This window comes from Meleagris gallopavo, chromosome 1 (genome assembly GCF_905368555.1).
Source record: "Meleagris gallopavo chromosome 1, MGAL_WU_HG_1.1, whole genome shotgun sequence".
Classification (NCBI taxonomy): Eukaryota; Metazoa; Chordata; class Aves; order Galliformes; family Phasianidae; genus Meleagris; species Meleagris gallopavo.
In genome coordinates this window covers 170,408,590-170,436,220 of record NC_139404.1, presented here as the reverse complement: position 1 = coordinate 170,436,220, position 27,631 = coordinate 170,408,590, and the positions used below count along the sequence as shown (strand labels likewise).

The following is a 27,631-nucleotide window of genomic DNA, read 5'->3' as shown; positions in this document are numbered from 1 at the left end:
CAGACTACTTGGATATTTTCTTAGCTGCTATACCAGATGCTCTTGGATGGAATTACTGCAGAGATTTACTTTTTAGGTAGAGAGATTACATTTCAGGTTATATCACTCTGCATTCATTTTTCCTTGATTGAGATGTCAAAAATCATACAGACTCAACAGTACTACCTACCAGTTCCACCAGATTGACTAAATGTTCTCCAAAGATCCCAGCTCCCAGATACCCAGAATAAGTGATGAGAACCAAAACAAAAAGAGTCAGAGATCACCAGAACAAAAATGGCAACTATAAGAACAATTCCATCAGGCAAAGTGGAACTGACACAATGGCTGCCAACAAGATGTGCTGGTCTGGGTTTGGTGTAATAAAGCATAAACACATTCATTTTCAATTCAGAAATTTTCAGTTAAAAAAAAAAAGTATATTAAATCAGGGTTTTAGTTTTGGAAGCTGCATCACTCCTGCAGTCTTTTTAATTTGGGGATTAACCATCTTCAGACGTTGCGGAACGCTGCATCTCCCTCTGAAATAAAATGGATGAAGTTAGTCATCAAATGTCACATTTCCTGTAAGCTAAAAATTTGCATGCTTTTTATATTAACATAACTGATTATTATGGTGAATTAATAACCCTGAGAGGAAAAAGAAGTATATTTCTAGGTTGGAGGGCTAGCAGAGCATTTAATTATTCTGCATTCTAAAACAATCCTCATCTCATGATTCCTGACTGCTTCCTGTTATCTAATTGATGGCATTCAAAGAACATGAACAGAATACTAAACGCTTGCACAAAGAGAAAGCTAATGAGACATCTTCATCAGTTACATAATCCCGGACAAGAAATGGAAAACCACTCCATGGAGGCGCAGTTTCAGCTCTCTGCAGGTGTGTCAGTCTGTTGATCATTCTCTGGAGATCTTACATATGAAATGCTGTTAGCTGACTTCTGAAGTGGTACTCATCATGGATGCATAAACCACCTACATGAAGCCTACTGGAGCTGTTCTCATCTGATCTAAGAGAAGTCAGTGAGAATGTAAACAAATCTCCTAGGGGGAAATGGTGATTTCACAAACTGGAAGGCTCATTCTTACCATCAAGCAGCATCTCTACACTTCCACAAAGTATCTTTTTTCTCTCCCTGTTCATCACTGCACCAGGCAGACAGCACTGTATATTGCCCTAATTGCCCAAAGAGTTTCAGTGTCTCTCTCAAATAATAAGCATTCTGAAGGAAAATATGTCACAGAATCATATCTTTACATTCATGACAGCCAGAGAAATGTTCTGTTATGTGGTAGGAGTCGTGATGACATGATCTGCACAAGCTTCAAATCTCTGGGCAAACAGCCAGCAAAGCTCTCCCTAAGACTCCTTAGTTTTCTTGAGATTGATGCATCCACATAAGGGGAGAGCTGGTCCCACAGGAATATGGAGCTGCATCCATTCAGAACTTGGATGATCAGAACCATAGGCCTCAGTTTGTGAAGTCACCAACTGGTCATTCAGATTACTTACAGTCAAAGAACCACTGCAGAACTGGACCAAGCAGGCAGCGTATGTCTGTGTGGAATTCTGCACACAGCTGGACCTACGCCAGATGCAAACTAATAACTAAGTAGTTGCAGCAAGTGCAGTGCTGAAACTGCTAATAAGCCCTGCTATATGCCTCAGTACAGCAGTGACGGCTCAGAATGACATTAAATTGGCTCCTCAGACTACATCAGAGACACGAGTCATCAAGACATCCATGCTTTTTTTCCCCAGCTGTCAGCTAGTCTATTTTTTTGGTACGCCGTGAAATAACACAGAAAAGGATCTCTACTGAACTTGTCCTCTGTGTTTAGATAACCAGGAACAGGAATGCAACAGAATTTAGTGTTCGTAATTATGACACAAAAATGGTACAGTGTTTTTTTAATAGATGAGTTGGGCTTCCTGTATCTATACCTAAGGTTAAAACAAACATTAAGCATTGTTTTATAGTATGGTTTCAAATGCAGTTACTGCAGGTAATTTTTGAAAGGCTAACAGAACAATTCTGGACAGAAAAAAAATCAAATTATTCTCAAGACCAATTGATTTTCAATCACACAGGTCTTCTCTTAACTTGAGTGAAATTGTTTCTCATTAATGTCAGCTTGAATGAACAACCTTCAGGTAGTAAATCAAAACATAACTAAAAGGAAGTAACAAAACAGTGGCTGTGATAAGTTTGTCATGATCGAGGGACATTTGCCTGTATCTAGTATTTAAAATACAAACGATACCAAAGTCTCATTCTTACTCTATGTTGTCTACCAACACCAAAATTTGAGGTGAAAATTGTAAGATGCTGGTTATAAAAGCCAATGCTTTGAGAATCAGGTCTTTTGCTACTAAGGACAACTAAAAAAAAAATCCTTTGAGGTGAAGTTGGTAGAAAGGGGTATTTTGTTACAATACCTATTTTGTGAGACAAGTGGTTTAACAATGACGTGCAGCTACACTCCACCATACTACTCTCTCACACCCTCTCCACAATGGGACATGGGGAGAAAATACGATGGACTTTTTGTGTACTGGGAAACTTCAGTTAGAGACATTAAGTCATATTCTGTTAAAATCCTCCTCTGCAGCATCCCGATTTTTGAAATCCTGTTATTTGGTGCTTACACGGAGTGAAAGGATAAAGCAGGTAAGCAAATATGTGTACACATTTCCTGTTTATAAATTACTCATTACATTTGTAGATGTTCCTAGTACGTATTATGGATGCTAGTATTAATAATATAGGTAAGTGGATTCATGGAAGAGTATTTATTGTGAGATACTGAACGCATAGAAACCGTATTAGCTCAGAAAGTCTCCAAATACTTGGGAGAGTTCCAAAAGCAAACATTTTATCTGCCTGCCCTTTTGTAGGCATCTACTTATTGCAACTGGAGGCAGGATACTGGATTCAACCCAAATTTTGTGACTCCCTATATTCTTTCTACATTATATTACTAACGTTTTTGTTTCAGTTAAAAAACACATCTCCAATTTCAAGCAACCTCACAAGCACTACAATCAGAAATTAATTTTATTTCTCTGTAGTTCAGAACAGGTGGGCTCTTCTCACATTTAAATTTCTAACCCATGTAATTAAACAGAAATATGCTGAACAATGAAGACTTTCTGTGTTGCCAGCTAGGAGTTGGACTCAATGGGTCCCTTCCAACTTGGGATATTCAGTGATTCTATGATCTAAAATCACTCACATTATCATTCTAAAAATCCTTACAATCTCTACTCACTAAAAAGTATCAAGCTAAGCAATTATTTAAATGAATTGCTCTTAATGGACCAAAGGGGCCCCATCTCCACAGTAAAAGAGAAGATCCTTTTTAACAGCACAGGTTGAGATGGGAGAACAGAGAGATGGTAGATTTCAAAAAGGCTGCTTAAAGCATGTGTATTTCCAATCATGCAACATGCTTAGCATTAAGCAAAACTGATTGAAAAGCAGTATCAAAAATGATGTTAAGAATAGTATGTTATCATAGGATTGTGTTTAGTTACATTTAACATGAACAGAGAGTTGCACTATTCAAAAAAAACCCATATTTAGTTAAAAAGTAAAGCAGAAAAAGAAGAAATATAAACAAGAACATACCTCAGTGTGTGCTTTTCTTCCTTGCTTGTCAGAGCATCTGTTTTTTGCCTTTCAACAGTTTTAAGCATAGCTGAGGTCTGCAACAGCAGAGATTTTACAAAAAAAAAAAAAAATAAATAAAATAAATAAATAAAATAATAATAAAAAAATAAAAATAATTAAATCCTTATCATGATCATAGTTAATGAAGTAAATGAAGTAAGGTTTCTCCAAACTGATTTTGACCAATTAGGGTTTTACGGCCACAAAGAACTTTAAGCACCTATTATGCCAATGTCTTATTGATTTTGGGAACTGAGCACATGCCAACATTCCTTGACATACGAAAGTATCACTACTTATTATGTTGGATAATCAGAGACTATGTAACTTAAAATTAGCAAGTTTTTGGTCACGCTCTGTATTCCCAATGAAGAAGCACTATGTTTGAACCACGCTTTTCTGACTGGGATACAAAAACAAAATTACAGTAACTTAGCTGTACTTTTGAACGATTAAAGCATTAATTAAGAACAAAAACTACTTTAAGATATTTCATAGCATGGAAATCTCTGCGTGCTTTGGAGATCATGACTAGAATTCTGGACATACTGATAAAAAATAACTATTACCCTTGGAATTGCATTTAGCAGAATTTGGGCAGGATCAAACCAGTTGCTTCTAGTTTGCAGTGCTCCCTCCTCACCCAGCACTTGCTTGCTTATCCAGATGCCTTTACTAGCACTACTTTTCAGAGGATCAGCTATGCCATGGACAGAAAAACAGAAAATGAAGCAGGTGTAGGGCTTGTCTGGCTGATATGTCACACTTGGGTGTCTAATGTAAGAAAACGGACTTTTCTCAACCTCTTTAAAGAGATCCATTAAAAACATGCAATAAATACATGATAATCATGACATGCAATACAGCACATTCACCAGGACAGCAAAGACCTTTTGAAAGCCTAGTACTAGGTTTTGGAGTAACCTACAGAAGACTCAAAGTCTGCCTAAATTAAACTTTACATTTCAAAAAACATGAAAACATCCTGCCCTTGTGAGAAAAAGAAGAGCCAGCTCTGAAAAGAAATGTTTTGTTTATAAGACAATGGTTTCTACTGTGCTTCTAGCTGTACAGTGTATTAGCCAAGTATTCCTTACCCAGTCATAGCAAACCCAGCTATAACTGAAGTAGTTTTTCTAGAGTACTTTGCATAAGTAAGAATGGGATCTACACAGGTTTAATTTCTTGAAGGGAAGATATTTTTTTTTCACTCAAGGAACTCCAGTGAAGATAGTGGCTAGTATCACCTTTCTGAGCAGTGTTCCTGTGACAAGATCACAGAATCATAGAATCACAGAATCATAGAATGGCCTGGGTTGAAAAGGACCTCAAAGATCATTGAGTTTCAACCCCCTGCTATTTGCAGGGTCGCCAACCACCAGACCAGGCTGCCCAGAGCCACATCCAGCCTGGCCTTGAATGCCTCCAGGGATGGGGCATCCACAACCTCCTTGGGCAACCTGTTCCAGAGATAACAACCAAGTGTTGACTGCTTTCTGAGTTGCTTTTTATTTATATGAATATAGTCTGTCAGTATATAAGATTACTGTCCATAGCACTGTTTTTGCTGGCACAGTTTACTCCAGGCTCATCCTAACTAAACTGAGCCTGAGCTCCACAAGCAGCTTTTCAGCTGGTCCTATTTATTATAGTGATCTTTTTCTGCAAAGAGATCTCAGTCACAAATCAGCCTGTTCTGTGTAACTAAAAGTCTGTGGTAAAAATCTGACCTGAAAGAATGGTTTTTGTGAAGACGTGCAATTGTTCATCCCTGCTCACTTCTCTAACAAATTTCTGAATACTACCAGAAAGTGCTTTGGTATTTGTGGAATCCAAATCACAAACCAATGTTTTTTCAGACTGGAATAAAACATAAAAAAAGCAAACCAGAACACACCGCAGAACAGCACTGCCTCTTGCTTGAACTCTACAATTTGTGAAGTATTCAACTTTTTTTAAAAAAATATAGTTTTAAATCAACTATATGCTTATGGATTCAGCCAACTCAAACAAGAATAGCACTCAGATAACACATGTACTTAAAAAAAAAACAAAACAGTGAAAAGCCAATGATAATAAAAAGATAAATAAAAGAAACTGCTGCTCAGAAGCACTTCTCTCTTTTGTTTCTGCTGAAGGCTGCAGGAGGGATCGAAAACACAGCAGAAAGAAAACACAAGCTTTCAGCATCTGCAAATTTTTAGCACCTATCAGTAAAATTTCCATTGTATTTGTGGTTTTTTGTTTATTTTTGCTGTGAGCTAAAGAAAAGCATTAAAATAATGAGGAAAGAAGGCCTGATGAGACATTATACCCATTCTCTGTAATCAAGTGTGTGTTACTGGAATATACTACAGTCACAAGATAACAATGTCTCGTGGTATACTGTTATCCTTCTAACTGTACTGCTGTCATCATTACAGTACAGACTCAAACAGTAACATTTTCACACAACTGAAAAAGTCTAGGGTGAATGCAAATTTGCTTTTGTCTCTGATGACAAAATGAATTGTTAACAAGGAGCGCAAGGCTATGTCGATTTGAAAATAATGTAAGAACAACAACAAAATTAAGGTCATAGCACTGAGGGGTCAGAAAGAACTAGAGAGCCAATAATTATTTCGCATCCATGATGAGAATGAATATCCTGTTCAGATTACCAATGTAAAAGACAGATGTCCAATCTAAACTGCTCACTAGGCTCTCCCTATAGCTCAGGTATACAGACAGGAAAGTGCCTAGGAAATCCACTTCATCTAAAACAAGTGTGATGGTCTGCACCTTAAGCATCCTTCTCCATAGATTACAGAGGATCCCTCTTCAATTACTTCAGACAATATTTGGCAGTGAGAAAATTGGAGATTGGCACATTAATCAAAAAATGATTATTTTGCCCCCAAATTATGCTGAAATAATGCAACTGATTACTGAAAATATAATATATACTAGTTCCCAGTGTCCTGCTTAAGCGATGTGCCAGTGCATACACCTCACTTCAAACAATGTTTTATGCAGGTTTAAGTGCTTTTCTATGCAACCAATCATAGGTATTCCTCCTGCTACCATGTATAGTAATGAAATCATCTTTTTATGTCCTACCTTCTTCCTCCAACAGTTCCCAGCTTCAGTGTTTAATATAAAGATACGAACAGTTATTATTCACATTTTCTGGGTTATTTATGGCTTTAATGATGGGAAGCTAGCTTGAGAAATTCCTTCAGATTTCCCAAAGCAGAAATGATCTACATCACTTGCCCACTGAGCAAACACATGGAAACACTGCTAATTACAGCCTTTCACTCCACTTACATATGACGTTGAGTACGTGACAATCATTCTTGAACATCACACTAAGCTTTTACTTTTCCATTATTCAGGAATCAAGAGTTCTTTCACAACAGGAAGTACTAAAAATCTTTACAGGTTCCCTGCAGTTTATACTATCAACTTTCATGTGTTACACAATTTGCAGTAATAACATTTAGCCTCTGAGTTCATAAAAACAAAGTACCTTATTCCTTATCTTGTAAATTTAATTGTATTGTCAATCTGAGCTGACTGGCTACCTTGTCTTTAAAAGATAAGAAGGGGGAAACATGAAAAGGAGGAATTTTCTTAAGGTGTCAATGCCACTAATAATTTGGTTCTGCTCTTTTCAGCTGAAACATTGAACTGCAGCACAGTAGTTCTTGTCACTACTGGATGGGCAAGCAAGTATCAGAAAACTGCTTCAGCTTTCTCAGTTTAGGGTACTGACTATCTTTGTGAGCAATGAAATTCCAATCGACATAACCCAGCCTGTTCCAGTTCTCTGTCACTGTCAAAGTAAAGAATTTTTCCTCACATTGCATGGAACTTCCTATGTTCCAGTTTTTGCCCACTGCTCTTTTTCTGTCACTGGGCACTGCTGAGAAGAGCCTGAGAAGAACCCATCCACTTGACTCTCATCCTTTAGATATTTGTAAGCACTGACAAGATCCTCTTCCAGTCTTTGCTTCCCCAGACTGAGCAGTGCTAGGTCTCTCAGCCATTCCTCACAATTGAGATGCTCCAGCTCCTATTAAGTCACACATGTTTTTTTCTTACCTGCAAAATCTCTGAAAGGTACATGCGCCGCTCATCATTAGCTTTGTGGTAAGCCTATGTTAAAATAAATAGCACAGAATACCATTAAGCAAACTATTCTATTGTGTGTCCTACACACCTTGTCTGTCTGTCAGACAACGTAACAGTTTTTATAGACTAGATGCATACAGTGATTTACAAACCTTTGCTTCTTGTTCCAGTCTAAGTTCATAATCTTTTAGCTGATTCTGGAGACTTTTCTTCTCTTCTTTTAGTTGTTCAAGAACCTCCTTTAAGGAGTCCTGCGGTTACAGTAAATAAAACACATATTTCCATTCTGAACAAAGACATCACTACCACGTTACTTACTCTTCAGGCACTACTGTGTTTGTCACTCTGTTTGCTTCTCGTGCACTTTTTGTTTACAAGGTTCAGGCTGGCACACCACAGAGACAAAAGCAGTTAACCATATGCTAGAAGTATCAGTTGTGATATCAGTTGTGAACTCCACATTTCCACTGTGTTAATAAGATACAAATACAGTCTTCCATACTCGTGTGCCTTGTTAGATAAGCAAAGCCACTTTGTTGTGACCAGACAGAACTGCTCCTTACTTCTAAACAAAATTTACTCTCACTGCTGCTTTTTTTTTTTGTAGGAAGATGATTTCAAATCCCACCTGCACATCCATTTTCAAACTACTTGTAAAGGAAGCTGCTGGCCTTGCTAATGAGGTATGTTGGGTGTCATTGGCAACGCCTAAGATCTTGGCTAAAATGTAGTATTTTGGGGCAATCTGTCTTATACGTGAAGCCATTTACTTTGTGCACAAATTAGCTGAGCTAGAGTAACCTTGGCAGAGTCTGTTTTTGGTTACTAGCACTGGCCAGTTCTTTGCAGTGCAATCAGAACACACATCCAAGTACTAGAGGAAACTGCTTCTCATAATCTCTTTCATAAATTGATCCTCTCTGTCTAGTAGATACATTCTTATTAGGAGACTCTAACAACAGACTATTTGTTCTGATTCCCTGTCTCAGATTATTCAAGGTCAGTTTTGACCTGTTTGTTATTGTAATTATATTTAAGATAACTGCTCTTCTTCCTCCCTGGTGTTACATACAGAAGCCAGGAATGTTTTATTTCAACATTTATTTTACTAGGATAAACAAACTGAGCTTTTAGCAATGGTCTCTCACACAGTAGGCTGTCCTTTCATCTAACTGTCATGGTAGCCCCTTTATAACCCACCTGGAGCCCATTCTCACAGCTGGAGAACAGAACCATACTGGAGCATGAAGTACTCCAGAAGCTATCACATTGTCTTGACCAGTGTCAGTAATGCTCTTTCACAGCTGCATGGTGATGGCTCACAGTTAACACGGGATCAAGCAGAATATCCAGATTCCAGGTGATCAGCTCTCAATTCATAACAAAATTCATTTATTTCTTCCTCAATACTTTGGTCTATACTATTATATTTTAATGCCATTTTTAATAATCTCGTCTTCAGTGTAATTCTTTTTCTAGACAACATCCACATTTCTATTTTATTATGTAATCAGTGTAAGGAGAAAATGCCATCATCTATTTCCACATCGTGTATAAAGGTGACACGTATCACACTAAGATTAGTTCTAAACCTGGTCCTGGAAGAACTCTGCTTGTACTTTCCCAGCAATCTCCTATTCATTCTTACATTTCATTTGCCAGCTATTTCCCCATTCAACACATCTACTAGTTTTCATTCTCTACAAACTATCAGACACTTCTCTTGTGACACGGTATCTTTATCAGAAGTTATATACAGAATTACTGTACTTATCCTGACAACAAAAACTATTATCACAGAAAGTCAACAGCTTTGCCTATCATGAACGACTTTTAATAAATTAATATTTCAGAAATATTAGCAGTAATCATCTAATAATGTTACATTCCAATTCATATCCATTCAAATATTACAATCATTCAAATATTTGACAGTATGGATGGGATTCACTCTGAGGTGAGAATATCTACATTTGAGTATCCATGTGTGAACTAAGCCCCTACTAAGAGTCACAGTCAATGCTATCAATGATACATAGAGTCATTCAGCTGAACAGCTACAGAGGGTTCAATTCAGCTGCCATCTGAAATGCTCCAGGGTGTCTAAGACATTTGTACGTGACAGATATCTCACATGGGGTACAGGAGACACATATTTCTGGAGCAGCAGCAGGCTATTCTCTACTGAAATGTCTGCAAGTCTCTGTTCTACCAAAGATGCCTACTGAGATGAACTTGGATATGAATCTGTACACTCAGCAGACAGTATTGACAAGGTTTCCACTGCTTGTAGTAGGAATCAAAGATCTAGCTAAAGGGTGAACAGTACATACAAACAAGAAAAACTACCCAATATTATTGTGATAATTTTTTTTCTATCCTTCCTCAAGGTGATTTCATCCAAGCAGAAGATAAAGAAAGAACTTTAAAGCATGTAAGTCCCTTTTATCTGCTATGCACCATATCTATCTCTGTTTTGATCACTTCTGCTAAGTTTGTATCTTTAGTATTTGTTATCCCACCATTTCAATCTAGTCAGGCTTTTTCCATTTGTCTACTTAGGCCCTCTGAGTAAAAGAAGTATCCGTTTCAGGATTTTAGTTTTTATTTCTAAATTAAGCGTCTTCTTACTTAGAATAACTGAATTCTTTCAGTACCATCTGACCACTGTCTTAGCAATATCACTTAATTTTTCTCAATGACTGTAAGCCGATGCAAGGCTACAAACTTGGGATAGAATAGATGGAAATCTGCCCAGTGGAAAAGAACCTGAGGTACTGGCCAATAGTTGGCTGAATATGAGCCAGCAGTGTGCTCAGATGGCCAAGAAGGCCAATGGTATCCTGGCTTGTATCAGAAAGTTTGGCAGCAGGAGTGGGGAAGTGACTGCCTTCCTCCCACCTCAAGTACTGTGATCAGTTCTGGGTTTCTTACTACAAGAAAGACATCAAGGTGCTGGAACATGTTGAAGAAGGAAAACAAAGATGAATGGTCTATAAAGAACAACTCTTACAAGGCACAGCTGAGGGAACTCAGATTGTTTAGCCCAGAGAAAAAGAGGCTCAGGGGACACCTTATCACTCTCTACAACTACCTGAAAGGAGTTGGCCACTTCTTCCAAGCAACGTGTAAGAGGACAGGAAGAAACGGTCTCAAGTTGCAGCAGGGGAAGTTTAGGCTGGATATCAGGTAAAAAATACTCTGCATGAGATGGTTGAGAAGCATTAGAGCAAGCTGCCTGGGGAAGCAGTTGAGTCACCATTCCTGGAGGTCTTTAAAAGACATGTGGATGTAAAGCTTAGGGACAAGGTTAGTGATTGACTTGGTAGTGCTAAGTTAATGGTTTGACCTGATGACTGTAGAGGTCTTTTCCAAAGTAACTGATTTTATGATTCTATTAACCAGATTCCTATGCATTAAACACTGAAAGAAAGATAATATGAATCTCTCCAAATGTTAGCCACTCCCCCTGTAATTTTTCCCAATTGATCATAGAATGGTTTGGAAGGGACCTCAAAGATCACCTAATTCCAACCCCCTGCAATGGCCAGAGTTGCAAACATCGTATAAATATCAGATACAGAAAACCAGTACTTGTGTATAGCCTAGATCATCCTCATCTTTGGACGTTAAAACATTCATCTACAAAGTGATATATCCAGCAAACATGTGAATCTGTCTCTTGCATCTGCCTGTTCCAAATCTCCAATCTTCTTTCTAGTATGTGCAATCATTCCATTTTTAATTCTCTTTCATATATTGGTCTGTACATCATGTTACTTATTCATCTCTAAACTTTACTTTTCACAAAATCACTTCTGCTGTTACTGATTTCCCTAGGAATGATTTTCATTAAAGTCAAGATTTTGCAGGAGCATGGCAGAAGACACAGTGCTTTTAAAACAAGCTGCCAAGAGAATAACTCCTCCCACTGTTGAAAGGAAGGAAGGAAGGAAGGAAGGAAGGAAGGAAGGAAGGAAGGAAGGAAGGAAGGAAGAGAGAGAGAGAAAGGAAGAAAGGAAGGAAGGAAGAAAGGAAGGAAGGAAGAAAGGAAGAAAGGAAGAAAGGAAGAAAGGAAGAAAGAAAGAAGAGCTATATCTTTCAAGAATGTTTCACACATGACTGAACTGTTCTGTTACTATCTTTAATCTGTTACAACAGACACACTCTGGACATGAAAAGAATGGAGTTTTTGTTTTTTTCCTAATTAAAGCTGAAGTATCTTGGATGCAGATTAAACCTTTGTCCTAATATAGAAGGCTCCTATATTCAATACAGTTAATGTTCTCCAATTCAAGGACAGAAAGTAAACGAGTAAACCACAGATTAAAGATTTAGCCAAATTCCACCAGGATCATGTGCTCGTTCACTGCACCAGTGTCTGTACAGTATTAAAAAAGTCAGATAAAGAAGGTTTCTAATTTTTTTGCCTTCTTGACCTGACTACATAAAAGACCATAATCGTATGACAACATATTTTTGCACAACACATTTTGTGCCACCGTAGTAAACTGAAACACAGTAAAAACAAAAATTCATGCAGTTCTCAAGATTTCTTCTGTGTAATTCTACACTCCACTACTTCTTTACCCTCTAGACTGTCCATAAGTTACTGAAGACAGCAAGTCTTGGTGTTGCAGCTGTTAGTCACAACAGAGCAATTGGTTATATCCTCAGTGATGGTATTGGTCTAATTTCTTTGAGTTCTTTTACCTCAAGAGCAGACTACTTTTAGATCTTTTTTAAATTATTTTTATTATTTTCCTTTAACCTTTTCAGAAGTATTGTCTATATTTTGCTGCCAGTGCAGCTGGTCTCGTGCAGATGTCTGGGCACTCACTCAGCTCTGGATCAAGGATGATATCCAGCTGTAAGCAAATGAACAGCGTACTACATCACCACTTTTGATGAGCAAGCAGACTGAAATAAGTTGATCATATGATAATAAATTATCATCTGTGTGCCTCCAGAGAAATAAGAAATTTAAATCACTCCCAATTTACAGATTGGGAAAAAATCCAAAAATCAAAATTAAATGAATAAATAAATTCATTAGTTGTAAAAAAATCAGAAAGAGACTAGTGTCTAAATTACACTTCAAGCAAAATTTAACATCCTACAGTGAATTATGCAGAATCTTACATTCTTCACACTTGTTTTTGTTGTAAAACTTAAGTAGGCATCTGAACTTTTGCTTCTTTGGTTTTCCATAAGAACACACTTAATAAATCTGCTTAATTTTCTGCTGAAAGCCCTGACGGAGCCTCAAAGCAAAGTTTTCCAGCAGTCATGGTGGCTCTGGTTGTGCACTGATGAAGCACAACTTGATATGCATATTCCACCCATATTATACTAGAAATTCAATTTCTTCTGCCAAACAGACTAAAAATTAACTAACAAGTTTTATTTCAGACTTACATTTTAGTTCTCTGACACTGTAAGAGCTTTAATTCATAGAATAACATGTCTTAAGATTGCCCTTACTTACTAATGCTGAAATAATTCTTGAGGTCAGGCTGCTCATCAGTCAAGAAAACAAAATTTAAAGGGATGGAGAAAGAAGAAGTCACAATTGCTGCCAGGTCATGTATACTTCTGGAAAGGAGACAGGATTTCAGACAATTCTTCGTACCTTTCTCACCAATTTCCCAATGGTTTTCCATCTCTATTATACATTCTATTGTGAATTCCAATCTAACTTCTCTTCTCCCACAGAATACCTAGGAAATTCATGCAGCAAACTCTTTCTGATTTCTGCTGCTGGGTCCAGGCACCTAACAGATGCTGCAGAGCTCAGAATAGGAATACTGAAGTGCAAATCTTGCCAGACAGATGTTCCTACTCAACTAACAAAATTCTCCAAGTTTCCATACATTACAGAAGGCAATTTCAAAAACAGAATGAGAAAATTCTCAGTGGTAAAACTTCAGAGAGGTCCTAGAGACCCACGTTAGTAAAAACTGGTTATAAGTTACCTCTCACCCCTACTGTCAAAGCAATAACTGAAGAACTAGCTGAGACCTTCTATAACTGAAGTATTGCTGAACAGCAATACAAATCCAGAAGTGGGAAACACCAGCATATGAGCTTAGCCAGACCATTAAGGACTAGGTTTGCCTTTACTGAATTCTGTGGGAAGCGAGCAGAGAAAAAACTCACTGAAAGAGATTCAATTATTGATGCTCATAGTTACACAATCAGCTTGGTGCTTAAAAGAACAAAATAACACAAGTAAATGGCTTAAAACGTATAGTTACCCTGACTTGTAGCTTTAGGAGCTCAAAAAAGCCTTTATACAAAGCAAGAACCAGTGAGAGCTCGAGAGAAACAGGAGTCCTTCAAGCAGTGCAGCAATCTCCCAGGAGAAACTGTCAACAAGACTTCAAGATGAGCCAGTTAGATAAATTCTGAAAATGATTTTTAGAAGCCAATTGAATTTATTAATGGTATTGGTTTAGCTGGATACTAAAATATTGTCTAGGTCAGATTTATAGCAGGTTCTTCTACTAAGCCTTGAATAGCTGGACAATGTACTCCTAAAAAAGGAGACATAAGCTGACTAAGGGATTTAACCTGAATTTAAGATTCTTAGTTTTCATTAAGTTGCCCATGTCAAGCCAGTCTCAGCAAGCTGGTAAGCCAAAAGACACACTGAGATTTTAACTGAATACTTTCTTTATGTAATGGAATGTTGCAAGGCTTAGCAAGATTCACTCTCAGGGCAATGATACATTAAGTTTTGTGTCCAGCAGTGGCAAAAGCCCAGAGTTTCACAAAGGGAACATCAATTCTACAGTTCTTTTCTTCACATAATTTTCTTTTCATTCGTCTGAAGTTACATATTTGGCTCAGCACTTGCCAGAAAACGAATTTATAGAGAAGGGAACTGCAGACGAATTTTAAAGCCACCCACATGAGTTATTCTCATTCTGGATTTTTCCTTGCCCTGCTACCAGTGACAACAGAGGTGACAATTTCTATCAATCACTCTACAACAGACAAGGTGACAAATACGTGACATCATCAAGAGGCTGAAATTTGCTTTCATCAGAGCTCATGCAGACTGTTGATCTATACAGCAATTTGCTTCAGCTTTAATCCTCTAATTTTTCTCCATAAATTAGAACAGAAGGAATACATCTGTCAGTCGTGTAGGAAAAGCACCACCAACAAAAGCACAAAAGATGACTCTGCAATTCACTGTACTTAACATTTTAAATCAAATTAATTTTTTCCCCTCCTTCCAGCACTAGCAGTTGAGGATCAGCAGGTGATTTAGCTGAATCTTTGAATACATTTTAAGCTCACCAAGAGCAAAAAGCAACGTCACATCTTTACCTTTACTGTAACTGAAATTGATTTTAAGTTGATATCAATAAACTCACTTAAGCATATATCGTAGCAGTTACTGAAAAAGATACACAAAAAATCATCTAGCATAGCACATCCCTACATAAAATATGCAATCGATGTGCATGCAATAGATGCTGTAAAGGCTTCAGTACAGGTGAAGAAAAAATCACTGCACTTGTTTAAATGCCAAGTGCCCCCTTGTGGTTAGCATGCTCTTTGTATTCGAAACAGTTGAAATGCATGAATCACAGAATCACAGATAACATTTGAGAATAAAGAGTCCTGTTTGCATCACATACTGTCAAGAACTGGGGTAAGGAAATTTGTCTGGAGATCTGTTGGAAAATTCTGGTTCCTCCAGCTAAAGAGGTGTAGGGCAGTGCTACCCAAATCTTTCTATCAATGATGCCCACAGCATTGTTTTATCATCTGCCAAAGTGGGAGGAGGAAATTAAAACCCAGACCTCCATTGCTGTACTTCACATTTAAAAGATGATGTTGAATCCAAAATGTTTTATTTCGTATCTCTCCTGTGAGGCTTGGGAAAGGCCTTGAAATTCATTACAAATCTTTCTTGGGAGAAATCCAAGGGTCCCAGACAATTGCTAAGCAATTCCTGGAATTCCTGAACAGGCAGCACTCTGGAGAATGGCCAGCTAATAATGTCAGTCGACTGCAAGTTTTTCCCCGATTGTTTTCTTTGAAATACAAAGTGCATTCTGCCTCTGGGAACCCACAAAGTGATTTGTGAGAAACAAGCTGCTGGTTTGTGCAAGGCTGCCAGGAGGAACAACTAAAGCCAATGTGAAAAAGAAAGGAAAGGACTGTGAGTCAAAAAGGTCTCTTGGAGACATCCAAAACACTTGTCCTAAGTCAGATGAAAGGAGTCTGGCAAGAGGCAGGACGCAGCTCAGTACTGAGACAGACTAAACTTTCTCCAAAATACTTCCAGTCTTGACAATAAAGACCAGATACCAGATCTGTTTGTCACAGAGCTATGGGTGATGTAATCCAGCAAGAGCAACAAGATTCATTTAACACTGACTTGCTGAAAGAATTGTCAACGTTTCAGATGCCATTAGGAAGTGATGATGTTCCCTACAGGCAGTTAACAACACCTACTGTGGTACAACTTCTTTGTGTTTTCATAAACACTGGATGCCTCTCCTGTTATGCTGCCAACACCCTCTCCAGTGTGACACTGCCACACGTTCTGCTTATGGTTTAAAACATAAAGGAAAAACATTGAGGTTGATCTGCTAGGATTGCTGCACGTAGTCACTCTGGTTTCAGAAAGGCAGTGCTTTACAGCAAGTATCCGGCTGCTATTGTGAGAATTTTCTCAGCTATGGTGCTGGGCAGTCCTGAAAACAGTGATTTATCACAGAAACCTTCGTTCCTTGGCTAATTTTAAGTAGAGCGTTGCTAAGGCAATGCTATCAGGAGTGTGCTCTTCTGAACTGATTTTGTAGCATGCTTTCGGTATTAGCATACTAAAGCTGCTATCCAGGGATCCTCTCTAGCAGAAACGGTGAGAGAGAATAAAATCATTTTCCTCCCACTTATAGAGGAATCCAGCAGACAACACGTATTTCACCAAAACACACTTAATGACAAAATGTGATCAAATGAATGCTTAATATGTTTAAGAGGAGTAAACAAAATTCACACCGTGTTAAGCTTTGGAGAGAAGGCATTCTTTCTGCAATTTTTCCTGAAGTAGTCTATGACATTTGTATTATTCACTGGGATATAAAAGAAATTACTGACTAAACAGTTTTCAGTGTTGCAACTCCCCTGTGCTTGTCACCATTTAGGTTATTTTTAATCAACCCTCAGTACACAAAAATGGTTTTCTAAATCCTGGCTTTTCTAATTTGTGTGTTGAAGGTAATGGATCCACATCTACTGTCTTGTGATACCTTCATGATATTTTTGAAATAAAATAAAAGGAATACATCAAGAACAATAACTGTATTTTTAAATGATTTAGGGATGTTTTTAACAGCAAGGAATCATTCATCAGTAAGATTCTAATTCTGAAGTGAAAACAGTGCAAACCATCTGCAACAATTATTGCAATTTATGCACACTGAAAATCCTTGTGCTTCCTTCTTCATCACTCCAAAATTTGCATTTGTATTCTTCTCTTTCAGTTTTTTATAGCTCGCTCACTGCCAGAGTCCCTGATGACTAATCTTTATTTGCCCTGTTGTGCTTGAAATCAAGAGAATGTTTTATCCTACCTATCTCTAAATGAGATGAATTACTCTACGGATATGCTTTTCTCCTTCTATTGACTACAGAAGACTCTAAATGACAAGCTGAATGAGACAAATATCCCTAATGCCTTTGAGATATCTCCTCTGTTAAACATGGCTGAAACTGGTAATGAAATTAAGAATTATTAGAGGTGCCTCTAATAACTCAAACTGTGTAACTAACTTCTTTGGGAACACAGGTTAAAAGGACTTGCAAATGCTGTTTCATTTTCTAATCACTTCTGTTGTTGCCACACTCTTGAAATGGTATTGTCTTGCTAGAAGAATCACCTTGCTATCTTTTCACTTCATATGCAACAGCAAGCTGAGGACTAAATATCATAGCGTACTTCTCATTTAATGCACACACACAATTTTTATATATACACTCTCAGCATTTTTACTCCGAACGAATGTAGATTGATGATCAGCTGATCTCTGCTTTTCTACACCCACTCACCACATCTGTTCTTTATTTTCATCTGCAGAGAAACTAAATATTCCCCAATGCTCCTCTGAACAATTCCCAAAAACATAAAAATGATTTGGATAAATCTTTATGCTTACACATCACAAACTGATCTGTGTATTTTTTACAGATGTTTTATCTGCCAAAATTGCAAAGAAAAAGGAGCTCTGAATTCTACAGGGGTAACTGTAAAAATACATGGACTTTCCTGATAGCTTCAGTGAAAAAAGGACAGCAAAGTCCCCAAAACACATCCACTTTCTTTCTCTTTCCATCTCCTGACAATCAAAACAAGCCAAAATGAAGCTTTTTCTAAATTTCAAAGCATTTTTTTCCACTCTTGGATAACAGACAAATGTATTCACACTAAACTGGAAGGATGAAAAACTGCAGGATAAAAATCCACAGCATGCACATGGGCTCCAGACTTCCCTAGGTGTCACTGAGTAAGCGTAGGACTCTCTAACTTGTTTCCTAGGCTCCTTTTGGCAGAATGAATCTTACTGTTCCACTGTCATTCTTTCATTTATAGGAACAGTAATCAAATCTCATAGAATGACAGCTCATAGGTGAGGAGGCAAAGCAGAATTTAGTAGGGATTAGAAATGTACTGGATTGGTGCAGCACAGCTGCTGATAAAGCTTAGAGATTATCTAACTGGTAATGGCTCTCCAAGTGCCTGGCAAAGGTGTAATTGGACTGGTTAAGAGAACATTGGAAATTTGATGGAAATAAACATTTTTAATATTGCCATTGTGCACACCAGTGCATGCTTTACAGGCTGATGGGAATAACCTTGTCTGAAGCAAACTGCTGTAAATTTTCTAGCCCTGTGTCCTGTGCTCAAGACTTCTTTTCAAAAATAATTCCAGTTGTATTTTTAAATCAAGTCCCTGAAACAGGCAAATGGGATGGGAAGGATTTTCTTCTGTCATTGCTTTAATTGGCTGTTTGAAAAAAAAAAACATCCAGCCATCTAGAGAACACCATGGAGTCTAGGACAGTACTAAACCTAAGAAGAATATTTACTATCTGAAAGTCATGAATTAGATCAGAATAAGCAATCAATTATTCACACACTGCTTAAAATGGGTAATAATTCCCACTAACACAGCATGCAGACTCCTCTAGGCTCAGTGAACTCCCATTAATCTTCAGAATCTGAAGCATAGGAGTCAGATGGAGACACTTCTACTTGTGTAAGTGCACAAGAAGTTGTTTTATGCTTTGTTGAAATGCAGCTGGTGAAATAAAAGCATATTAAGCAATACAACCTTAAAAAAAAACAAACATAAAAATCCAATTTGTCCTGCGCTGTAAAAATTGAGTACTTACTATACAATAAGGAATTTTCCTGAGACTGTATTACACAAAAAGTAACAGCAATTGTTGATATTTATTGTCACGTATGCTACAAAACTGTGAGTAATGCTGGATACACTGGAGGACTGTGCTGAGGGGAACCTCGTGGAGTTCAATTAAGCGAAAATGTAAAGTCTTCCTGCTGGTGAGGAAAACTCATTGCACTGGTACGTGCAGGGGAGGCTGAGAGAGATGGGGTTGTTCAGTGTGGAGAAAAGAGGGCTCGGGGGGGTCTTACCCATGCATATAAATACCTGATGGAATGGGAGGAAAAAAAGGGAGCCAGGCTACTTTTAGAGGTACCCAGTGACAGGACAAGAGGTAACGGGCACAATCTAAAACATGTGAAATTCCATCTAAACCAAAAGAACACTTTTTTATTGTTCAAACACAGAAACACGTTGCCCGGAGAAATTGAGAAGGTTCCATCTATGGAGACACTCAAAATCTCACTGGGCATGATGCCAAGCAACCTGTTGCAGCTGACCTGCCTTGAGCATGGGTGTTGGACTAGAAAATCACAAAGCAGTCCCTTCCAGCCTAAGAGATTCCATCATTTTGTGATCAAGGTTTTATATTTTTTCAGTTATTGACAGCATCAGTCTAGCTACTCCATCTCATACACCTCACTGCAGGTGATGTAGAATCTTTACTCAGTTAAAAAATCTACTCCATGATTATTCCCAACATTTAGGTCTTTTATTCCCACTTCATTATTATGTTCTATGCCTTATAAATTCATAACCAATTGCCTAACTGAAACAACTGAAAAAACTAAGTGGGACTGTTTGCTTTGGTTTCTCAACAGGACCGCTAATATTGTTTGTCAAGGAACAATAACATTAAAAAAAAAACAATTGTACAATTAATTTAATTTAATGTAATTTCTTCTGTGGTTTTGAAGCTTAAGCAACTAAATTCCACTGTACTCACCACAGGCATTTGATCAAAGATGCGAACGATGGCCAGTTTATCTACAAATAAGCAGAAGGTGCAACTCATTGACTTCATTCACTATAGAATCACTAATTTTATTGAAAAACAATTATGAATGCCCATTTCTACCTGTTGGATTTCCACGAATAAGCTCCACCTTGTCTTTAAGAATACTGATTTGCCTTTGCAGCTGTCTGTTCAATTCTACTTGCATCTCATATCTGGTTTTCCACTCATTACCTTAAAAACAAACACAGGGTTATTCTGTTTCCCAGATTATTTCATGCTATTTCAAGTAGAAGTCAACTTTTTTTTTTTCAAGTAGTTCTTACTTTTTTTTTTCCAGAAAATTGAGAAGGTCTCCAGTTAGTATTCCTCATAATGAGGAAGTATTCATTTCAATTACAAAAGAGCTAGAAAATATAGATCAAGGGATTCTTTTTACCACAGGGCTTACTGTGGCCAGAATATTAACCGACTATCTCTACGAATTCATGTCATCCATTATATCTTTAATAGCTAACAGAAAAAAAAAGCTTACATGCAGCATTTAGTAGTCCATAATTTCACATCTTTCATTTCATATTGAAGTTCCTTAACTTTTCACATTTCACATCTATAACAGTTATTTTTGGAAAGGGAAAACTAAGATTCCAAAATAAAAATTTGTATCACTGTAGGTTCTACCAAAAGAAAAAATAATTTGCAGTGTTTCCTATTCAATTAGTAAGACTGTTGCAATTCACTTACCTTCATCTTCAACACCGCTAAGCTTTTTCTCCAGTTCTGTTATTGTTTTTCTCAATTCAGATATTGAATTTTCAAGCATTTGCCTGTAGTATTTAGAAAAGTCAATAAAATGGCTTTGCATTAATCTAATTATTAAAAAAAAAAAAGACTAAATCAAATATATTTTCAACTCAGCTCCAAACAAAATGCAGCAAAACACATTACAAAAGCAGCTTGTGATTATTTCATATCAGTTTTTTTGGAAGATTTCCTAAGCCAACCACGGCTCTTGAATGCATCCATTTTTCAAACTCCAACTTGAGATCTTTCAAAAGAACTGAGAACACAACTCTGTAAATTGGAATATGGTCTACAATACAAATACGTAAGTCATTTTTGAAATAAGAGAGGTGTATTTTAAATCTTAGTATGGTTCATTAAAACATAGTGGGTTCATAAAACCCTTGTTTGTCCTATTTATTGATGTGTTTTTTAAGGAAAGCTTTCACATCAATGTAAATCTTCCTATTCTGAATACATTCGTTAGAAGTGTTCTTCAAGAAATAGTTAGCTCTATTAGAAATAAAGTTGTAGACATCAGCTCTGTCATCAGAACAGTACCATCTACTGCTCATCCCATGATTATACACAGCAGAATTTTATTTTCCATAGTTTGGAATATCAGTTTCAACTGAAAGCTACAGAAACAGAAGCAGACCAATCATGATTGAAGATGCCTAGAATGGGGAGAGAGAAGGGAAAAGAAACTGAAACAATACAGAAGTTGAAAGAAAATAAAATAAGCAGAAGAGTAATAAAAGGTAATTCAGGTAAGTTTTCAGTGCAAGAAACATGCTGAGTCAAAATTAGACAGAAATCTCCCACGACCAAAGAGAACTGGGTCTTCCAGTCTCTCTTTGCTCTAATGCTGTTCTTCCCTACCAAATTTAACTTAGAGAGGGGAGACACAGGCAAAGAAATAATGAAAGTACAGGTAGCATAGTGGAGACAAAAAAGGTGGTGAAAGTCTCACCAAAGATACAGTTGAAGCACGTAAGTCAAAAAGCTTAGATCCAGGAAAAGTAGAGGAAATCTGATCATTGCTGCTTATTTGTTCCCACTCCAAATGGCAGAGGCAGATAGCTAAGAAGGAAGACAAAATCTTATTATATCATTGGCATATTTTCAACACAAATAGATAACATTTACTTACAGCAGATTGCTATCAACCTCTCAGTGCTTGTAAAAGAGGAAACTGTGATGAAGGCAAGTGTTAAAATGGCATTTTGGGAAGGAAATAACAGCTGGAATTGGACACCGGTGGAGATGTAAATAGAGCTGAGCTATTTCCGAATGAAATTAATTATTCCTCTTAAAGAAAATTTTGTGTGCTGACGAATAGCATGGTAAGAATGAGTCCTTCAATCACAGTGTTTTCAGCTTTTCAAGACTACACATAACATCTCTTATAGCACGTTAGATTTTATTCTTCTTTGCTATTCTTCACTAGCAACGCTGCTAACCAACTTCTAATTATATCCCTTCCTAACTAAAATGTATACTGAAGTTATACATTGTGAGGTATCAGGCTGTAATTGCTGAGAAAAATCTTATTTTCATTTGGAAATGAAAACCATTCTCATTAAAAAAATTAATTAATAGTAAACATTTAGTATTCCAATAGCAACTAGAAAGTAGCCACGGTAGTAACTCTCTGCTTCAGTGTATATACAGTAAACTACACTCCCCGTATTGACAGTCAAAAAGCAGAAATAAATCACTTTGACCAACTTGGTAAATACTTCAGCTTACTATTGTATTGAGAATACTTGGCATTTATGGAGCTATTTCTAATTGTGATAGGAAACAACAAGCCAAACCACTTGTCTGTTACTGAGAATGTAAAACAGCTCTGTGCAGCTGCTTGCCCACAGCCCTGGGCTGTACTTAAAGGGGCACTGAAGCTGGTATAATTTTACCAATAGCCTCACAGTTATTAATAACCAGGCATGATCTTATCCCGTATCACTGGACAACTGACAGTCATCACAGAAGAAAGCCCACAAACCCTGGAAGCCCCAAAGTTTCTCAACAATCAAATTTAATGACATGCACATCCACTAAACAAAATCAGGAAGCTTCTTGAGAAGGAGAAAAAAGTTGCAGTACAGATAAGAAGACTGTGATTGAAAATACAGACAGAAATTTGCTGATGTTCCTCTTAAGACAGTTTGCAGGTGTTGTTTTGCTTGAAAGTGACAGCCACTTAGGATGAAAACCATTTTCCTGCACCTTCTGCTATCCAGATCTCAGCATTTAGAGCACATACTGGGCAAAAGACTGCCTGAAGCCATTTTGTTTACTGGAGGGAGACTAGTGGTACATTACAGGTGAAGCTTAAGGCAAATCATTAGTTCTAGGGCTCCAGCCCTGCTACAAGGCAGGCCTTTACTGGTTCCTGTAGAAGACAAAATACACAGGTGCCTTCAGAATCTATGAACAAAGCAAATGATACCATATATTAAAAATGGCACCACAGGGAAGAGCATATATAGCACTGAAAGCTCCAGGCACTGTCACTCAGCAGTGTGCTGGGCAAATCCTGCAACTCTCCTTGTCTGGTAAGCCACAAAAGCTGAAATGTCCAAGTGGAATTCTCACATTCTCTACTGACATCAGTAAATCGACAGTGAGCTGACACGCACACACATACAGCTTAAAGACCTCTGTCTATTAAGAAGTATAATGCAGTATTATGTTTTCTCTCTAGCTTACGAACATTTGTCATGGCAGTTCCCACAAAGAACCTGTGCTAAATCTCGATTACAGTGTCAGGTTAAGCTATTGACTTTCATTAAAGCCTTTCACAATATTATATCTACGATCATTGAGAATCAGCAGGTACTTAGGTAAAGATCCCTCACTGACACAGATGATTCAATTTACTCTTTGAAGTTAAAATCCCTTCTTAAATGAGTGGTAGGTGGGCTGTTACCAAACTGAGTGGAACAATAATCAAATAAACCAGCAAAAGGATGACATGGGTGAGACTGCACTTAGGAATGCCGACACCTATCTGCAAGCAGTCATCCTCAGCTTTCTTTACATCCATTGGAGAGAAAACTTCCCAGGGTGAGTCATCTCCTTCTAAAGCAGCCAACCAAAGTAGGTCAGATGAATCACACCTTAAAGCCTTCTGTATTCACTGACAACAGAGGCGCCTGGTTCAGATGTTGATTTCTAACAATCCTGGTTGCCAACAGTTGAATAAATAACAATACAATAATGGTACTGCCTGTTTGTATGCACAAGATAAACATGGGACGTAGCTGCAGAATCCACCAGGAGCAGCAGGCTTTTCACTGTATTTCTGCCATGCTATAGAAACAGAGACTTTTGTTAAATACGTTTTTGTTTGATCAGTACAGACAACACAGCTTCTTTGTGTGACCTGGGCTTTGGGCCATAGCTGCAGAACATTCTCAGGGATATCAGCAAGAACTTCAGGTGCATAAAATACCCAGGTTTTCATTAGTTAAAACAATAATAAATCACAGCAGTGAAACAAAGTCAATACCAGCCAGCTTTTTATTTGAGCACCAATAACAAAATGGTGTGTCCGGTAAATAAGAGTCGGTATTTGCTTTGGATAGCCTCTGTCTTACACTGATACACTACTTACCACTCTGAAGATTCATTAAAAGGACCTTTGCTCACACACAGGTGCAAGCATGACCGAGCTCCTTTGTGCACTGTTTTGAGCACAGATGCCCAACCATACTGACTCTATGATAAACCTCAGCTTCCCCTTCCTGCTAGCGGATAAACATTTCATAAAGTACAACTGCAGAGAACCCTCAGCCTGGAGGCTGAAATAAACACTGTCCTGGGGAAAAACAGACATGGAACTGAATGTCTGAAAACCGTATAGAAAGTAAGGGTCTGAATTAAGGCAGCACCTCAAGGAACTTCTGGTATTTTAACTTTTGGTTTATTAGCATTCAAAAGGCAGTAATGTTAAAAAAAAAAAAAATAGAAAAACAAAATCCCTGAAATTCCACACAATGGAACATTTACATCAACACTGTTAATATCAAGCTGTTTAGTTGGATCCCTGAAACATTTGCCTCTTAAAGCAGTCACACACTGCCATCTCTGCAGAACTACGCCAGGAAGATGTCTCAGGAATAGTTACTGACAGTGAAATCTGGCTTTCCAGCTTTATTCCACTGGGAAGAAATGTGTATTGCCATCATCTCATCACTCATTCCCTTCTCCCCACCAACAAGGCATCACTCCTCCAAGCCCTTTTCTGTTCCACGAACCCGTCCTTGGCCCACACCAGCTCCCTCTCCCATCCCCATTCTCATGCCCGTTCGCTACCAGCTTCATTCTGGCTGGAATTATTCACCGACTTCCTCAGGCTCCTCCCGCCAGTTCCAGCCCCCTGACCTGCTACAGCCCACCACGGCCCGCCACTTCCCCCTGCAATCCCAGATTTTCACCAAGTGCCACACTCTCCCAGCCCCCAAAGCGCTCTTCAATCCCCACAGATGCAGAGAGCACTGGGGGACTTCCCGGCAGGTACCCCTGAGGCAGCACGACCCGCCATTTTCCCGCCCCCCTCTCCTGGGACTCCTTCGGCCCCAGTCCCGTCACTCACTGCCTCCGCCTCTCCCGCCCCAGCTCCATCTCCAGCTCTTCGGAGTCGCCGCGATCCCCCATGGCGCCACCGCCCTGCCAGGGGCCGCGGAACGGCCGCTGTGTGTCCGGCGGCCGCCTGAGGGAGCGGCGGGGCCCGCCCTGCCCCGGCTGCGCGGCGGCCGTGGTTCTAGCTCTCCGCTTTGTAAAGGCGAAGCTTGGCGACACCGACTATGTTAATCGCACAGCTTTAGTACTGCATGGCGGAACCTCTGTCTCCCTGTCGCTTTCTCTCGCTGCTTCAGTGGCAGCTCTTACATTCAAGTGACTACTTAACAAGCCCATAGAATTCATAAAGCCCAGAAATTTCAGGTGGTTAGTGACCTGAAATGGTCCGCCATCTGCTCAGAAAAGCGCCGCTTGATGCAAGAGACAGTGTGAAACTGGGAGAGTGCTGACTGGAGAGACGATCTCTGCACTTTTTCAGGGAGATGGGCTGTAATTTTGCCTTACTGGCACACTAGGAAATCAACAAAGGCTCTAGTTTTTCATTTACTTCTGTTGTGCGATCAGCAAGCCTTATGTAACAGCCCTCAAGCTTGCTAGGTAAGACACAATGCTTCCCAAGTTTCAAACGAGTTACGTTTTATTGTTACTTTAACGTAGCCAAAACCGGCATTGACATCCAAAAGTCAGCTCTGAAATTATGTGAATTTTGGCTCTAAGACTTGTGACATTGGGATAGGCCAATCTGTTTTCTTGCTGATACAGAAATGGCAGGGTCCTGATCCTCATGTTTAGCTGCACATGTCTGCTGCTTACCTTATGCCAGTTCTGGAAGCTGTCAATCTTCTCTTTGAGCCAATTCCATTTGCTAATTAACTCATCAGAAAACCAGGAGGCAAAGAGCCAAAAGCAGACTGATTCCTGCTGGATTAGTGATCCAGTGTGATCTAATGTATGAGGGTAGAACAGTAGGATAGAGAGTATGAAACCCTAAGGGCAAAAAATCATTTTAATTTGTCTGGAATATATTAGGACAGGTGATTTCTGACAGTTTGTTCTTAGAACTGGTACTATTATCTAATCAGTGAATTATCACTTGATTTATGGATTGAATGCAAAATTACCTACTATGAGCTATTTCAAGAACGTCTTCAAGAATGTAACCAGCCTACAGAATAGTTGTCAAACTAGAGGCTGTATGTGGACAGCTCAGAAAGATCCACAGAATCACAAGAAAGTCACTGAAGATGTAACCTGGCCACTGTGTACCGTTTGCCCCTGGAGACACTTCTTTGGCCTCCTCTCTAGGAAGCTTTCAGATCCCACCCTCCGCTCAGGGATTAACATGCGCCCTAACTAGGTGAGATCTCAGAAACTGGGTCACGGAGTGCATGTGAGGATGAGCCCAGACCACGCTGCTTGGCTGGGTTGGCAAAGGACAGCAAGTCTAAATATGTGCTTCACCAGATGGTTTGGAAGCTGGAGTGAGATCACATCAAAAATATCTTGTGGACCAAGATCATGTGCCAGTAGGTCGAAACTTCAAACCATCAAGATTATTATGTTACTTCAAGAACAGTAGTGACCATGCAGTACATGGGAGTTTCCTCCATTTTTTTATATAAAGAGATATATGGATAGCTACAAATGTATTTTAGTTGTTTTCAGGCTTTTCAGTCTAAAATTTTCAGAGACTATAAGAAAAGTTGCAAAACTTGGTCACAACACAATGTGGTTAAAAAAAAATAAATAAAGACATACCTTCAGATTATGTGAAGGCAATAGATGGCAAGGGTTGCTTAAAAACAAGGTAGACCAATTGGTGAAGGTAAACATTTGGATTACAAAAAATTTTGACACATAATTTAGTTATTTCAGTAGCACCAACATATTAGGGTATGATGATGTGACTGGCTGTGTTGACAAGGGGAAACAAGGGAGATTGTTGTATATTTTGACCTTACCAAGGCCTTTGACATAATCTCCTATAATAGCCTTATAGGCAAATTGATGAGATTGGATGGATTGAGTAACTGGGAAATAATGTTAGTGGAAAGCTAGCTCCACCATCAGTGTTGAAG

At 38.5% G+C, this 27,631-nt stretch overlaps 1 protein-coding gene across 5 annotated transcripts; it reads right to left on the bottom strand.

Moving 5' to 3' along the window:
- Nucleotides 1–341: 341 nt before the first annotated feature.
- On the bottom strand, nt 342–25,759 carry CCDC169 (coiled-coil domain containing 169). 5 transcript variants are annotated; one of them, XM_085216012.1, is made up of 9 exons: nt 25,567–25,696; nt 21,937–22,046; nt 20,925–21,007; nt 20,304–20,414; nt 20,172–20,212; nt 7,946–8,044; nt 7,764–7,817; nt 3,636–3,712; nt 342–521 (listed from the first exon to the last, which is right to left on the bottom strand). In XM_085216012.1, exons 2-9 carry the CDS (start codon nt 22,002–22,004, stop codon nt 428–430), a joined length of 627 nt encoding a protein of 208 aa, XP_085072138.1. In that variant the 5' UTR covers nt 22,005–22,046; nt 25,567–25,696; the 3' UTR covers nt 342–427. The 5 variants fall into 5 exon arrangements, with proteins under 5 accessions (XP_085072138.1, XP_085072137.1, XP_010727246.3 ...); XM_085216011.1 differs by lacking the exon at nt 25,567–25,696 and adding an exon at nt 22,117–22,343; XM_010728944.4 differs by lacking the exon at nt 21,937–22,046 and having other exon boundaries at nt 25,567–25,759.
- Between the last annotated feature and the right edge of the window lie 1,872 nt (nt 25,760–27,631).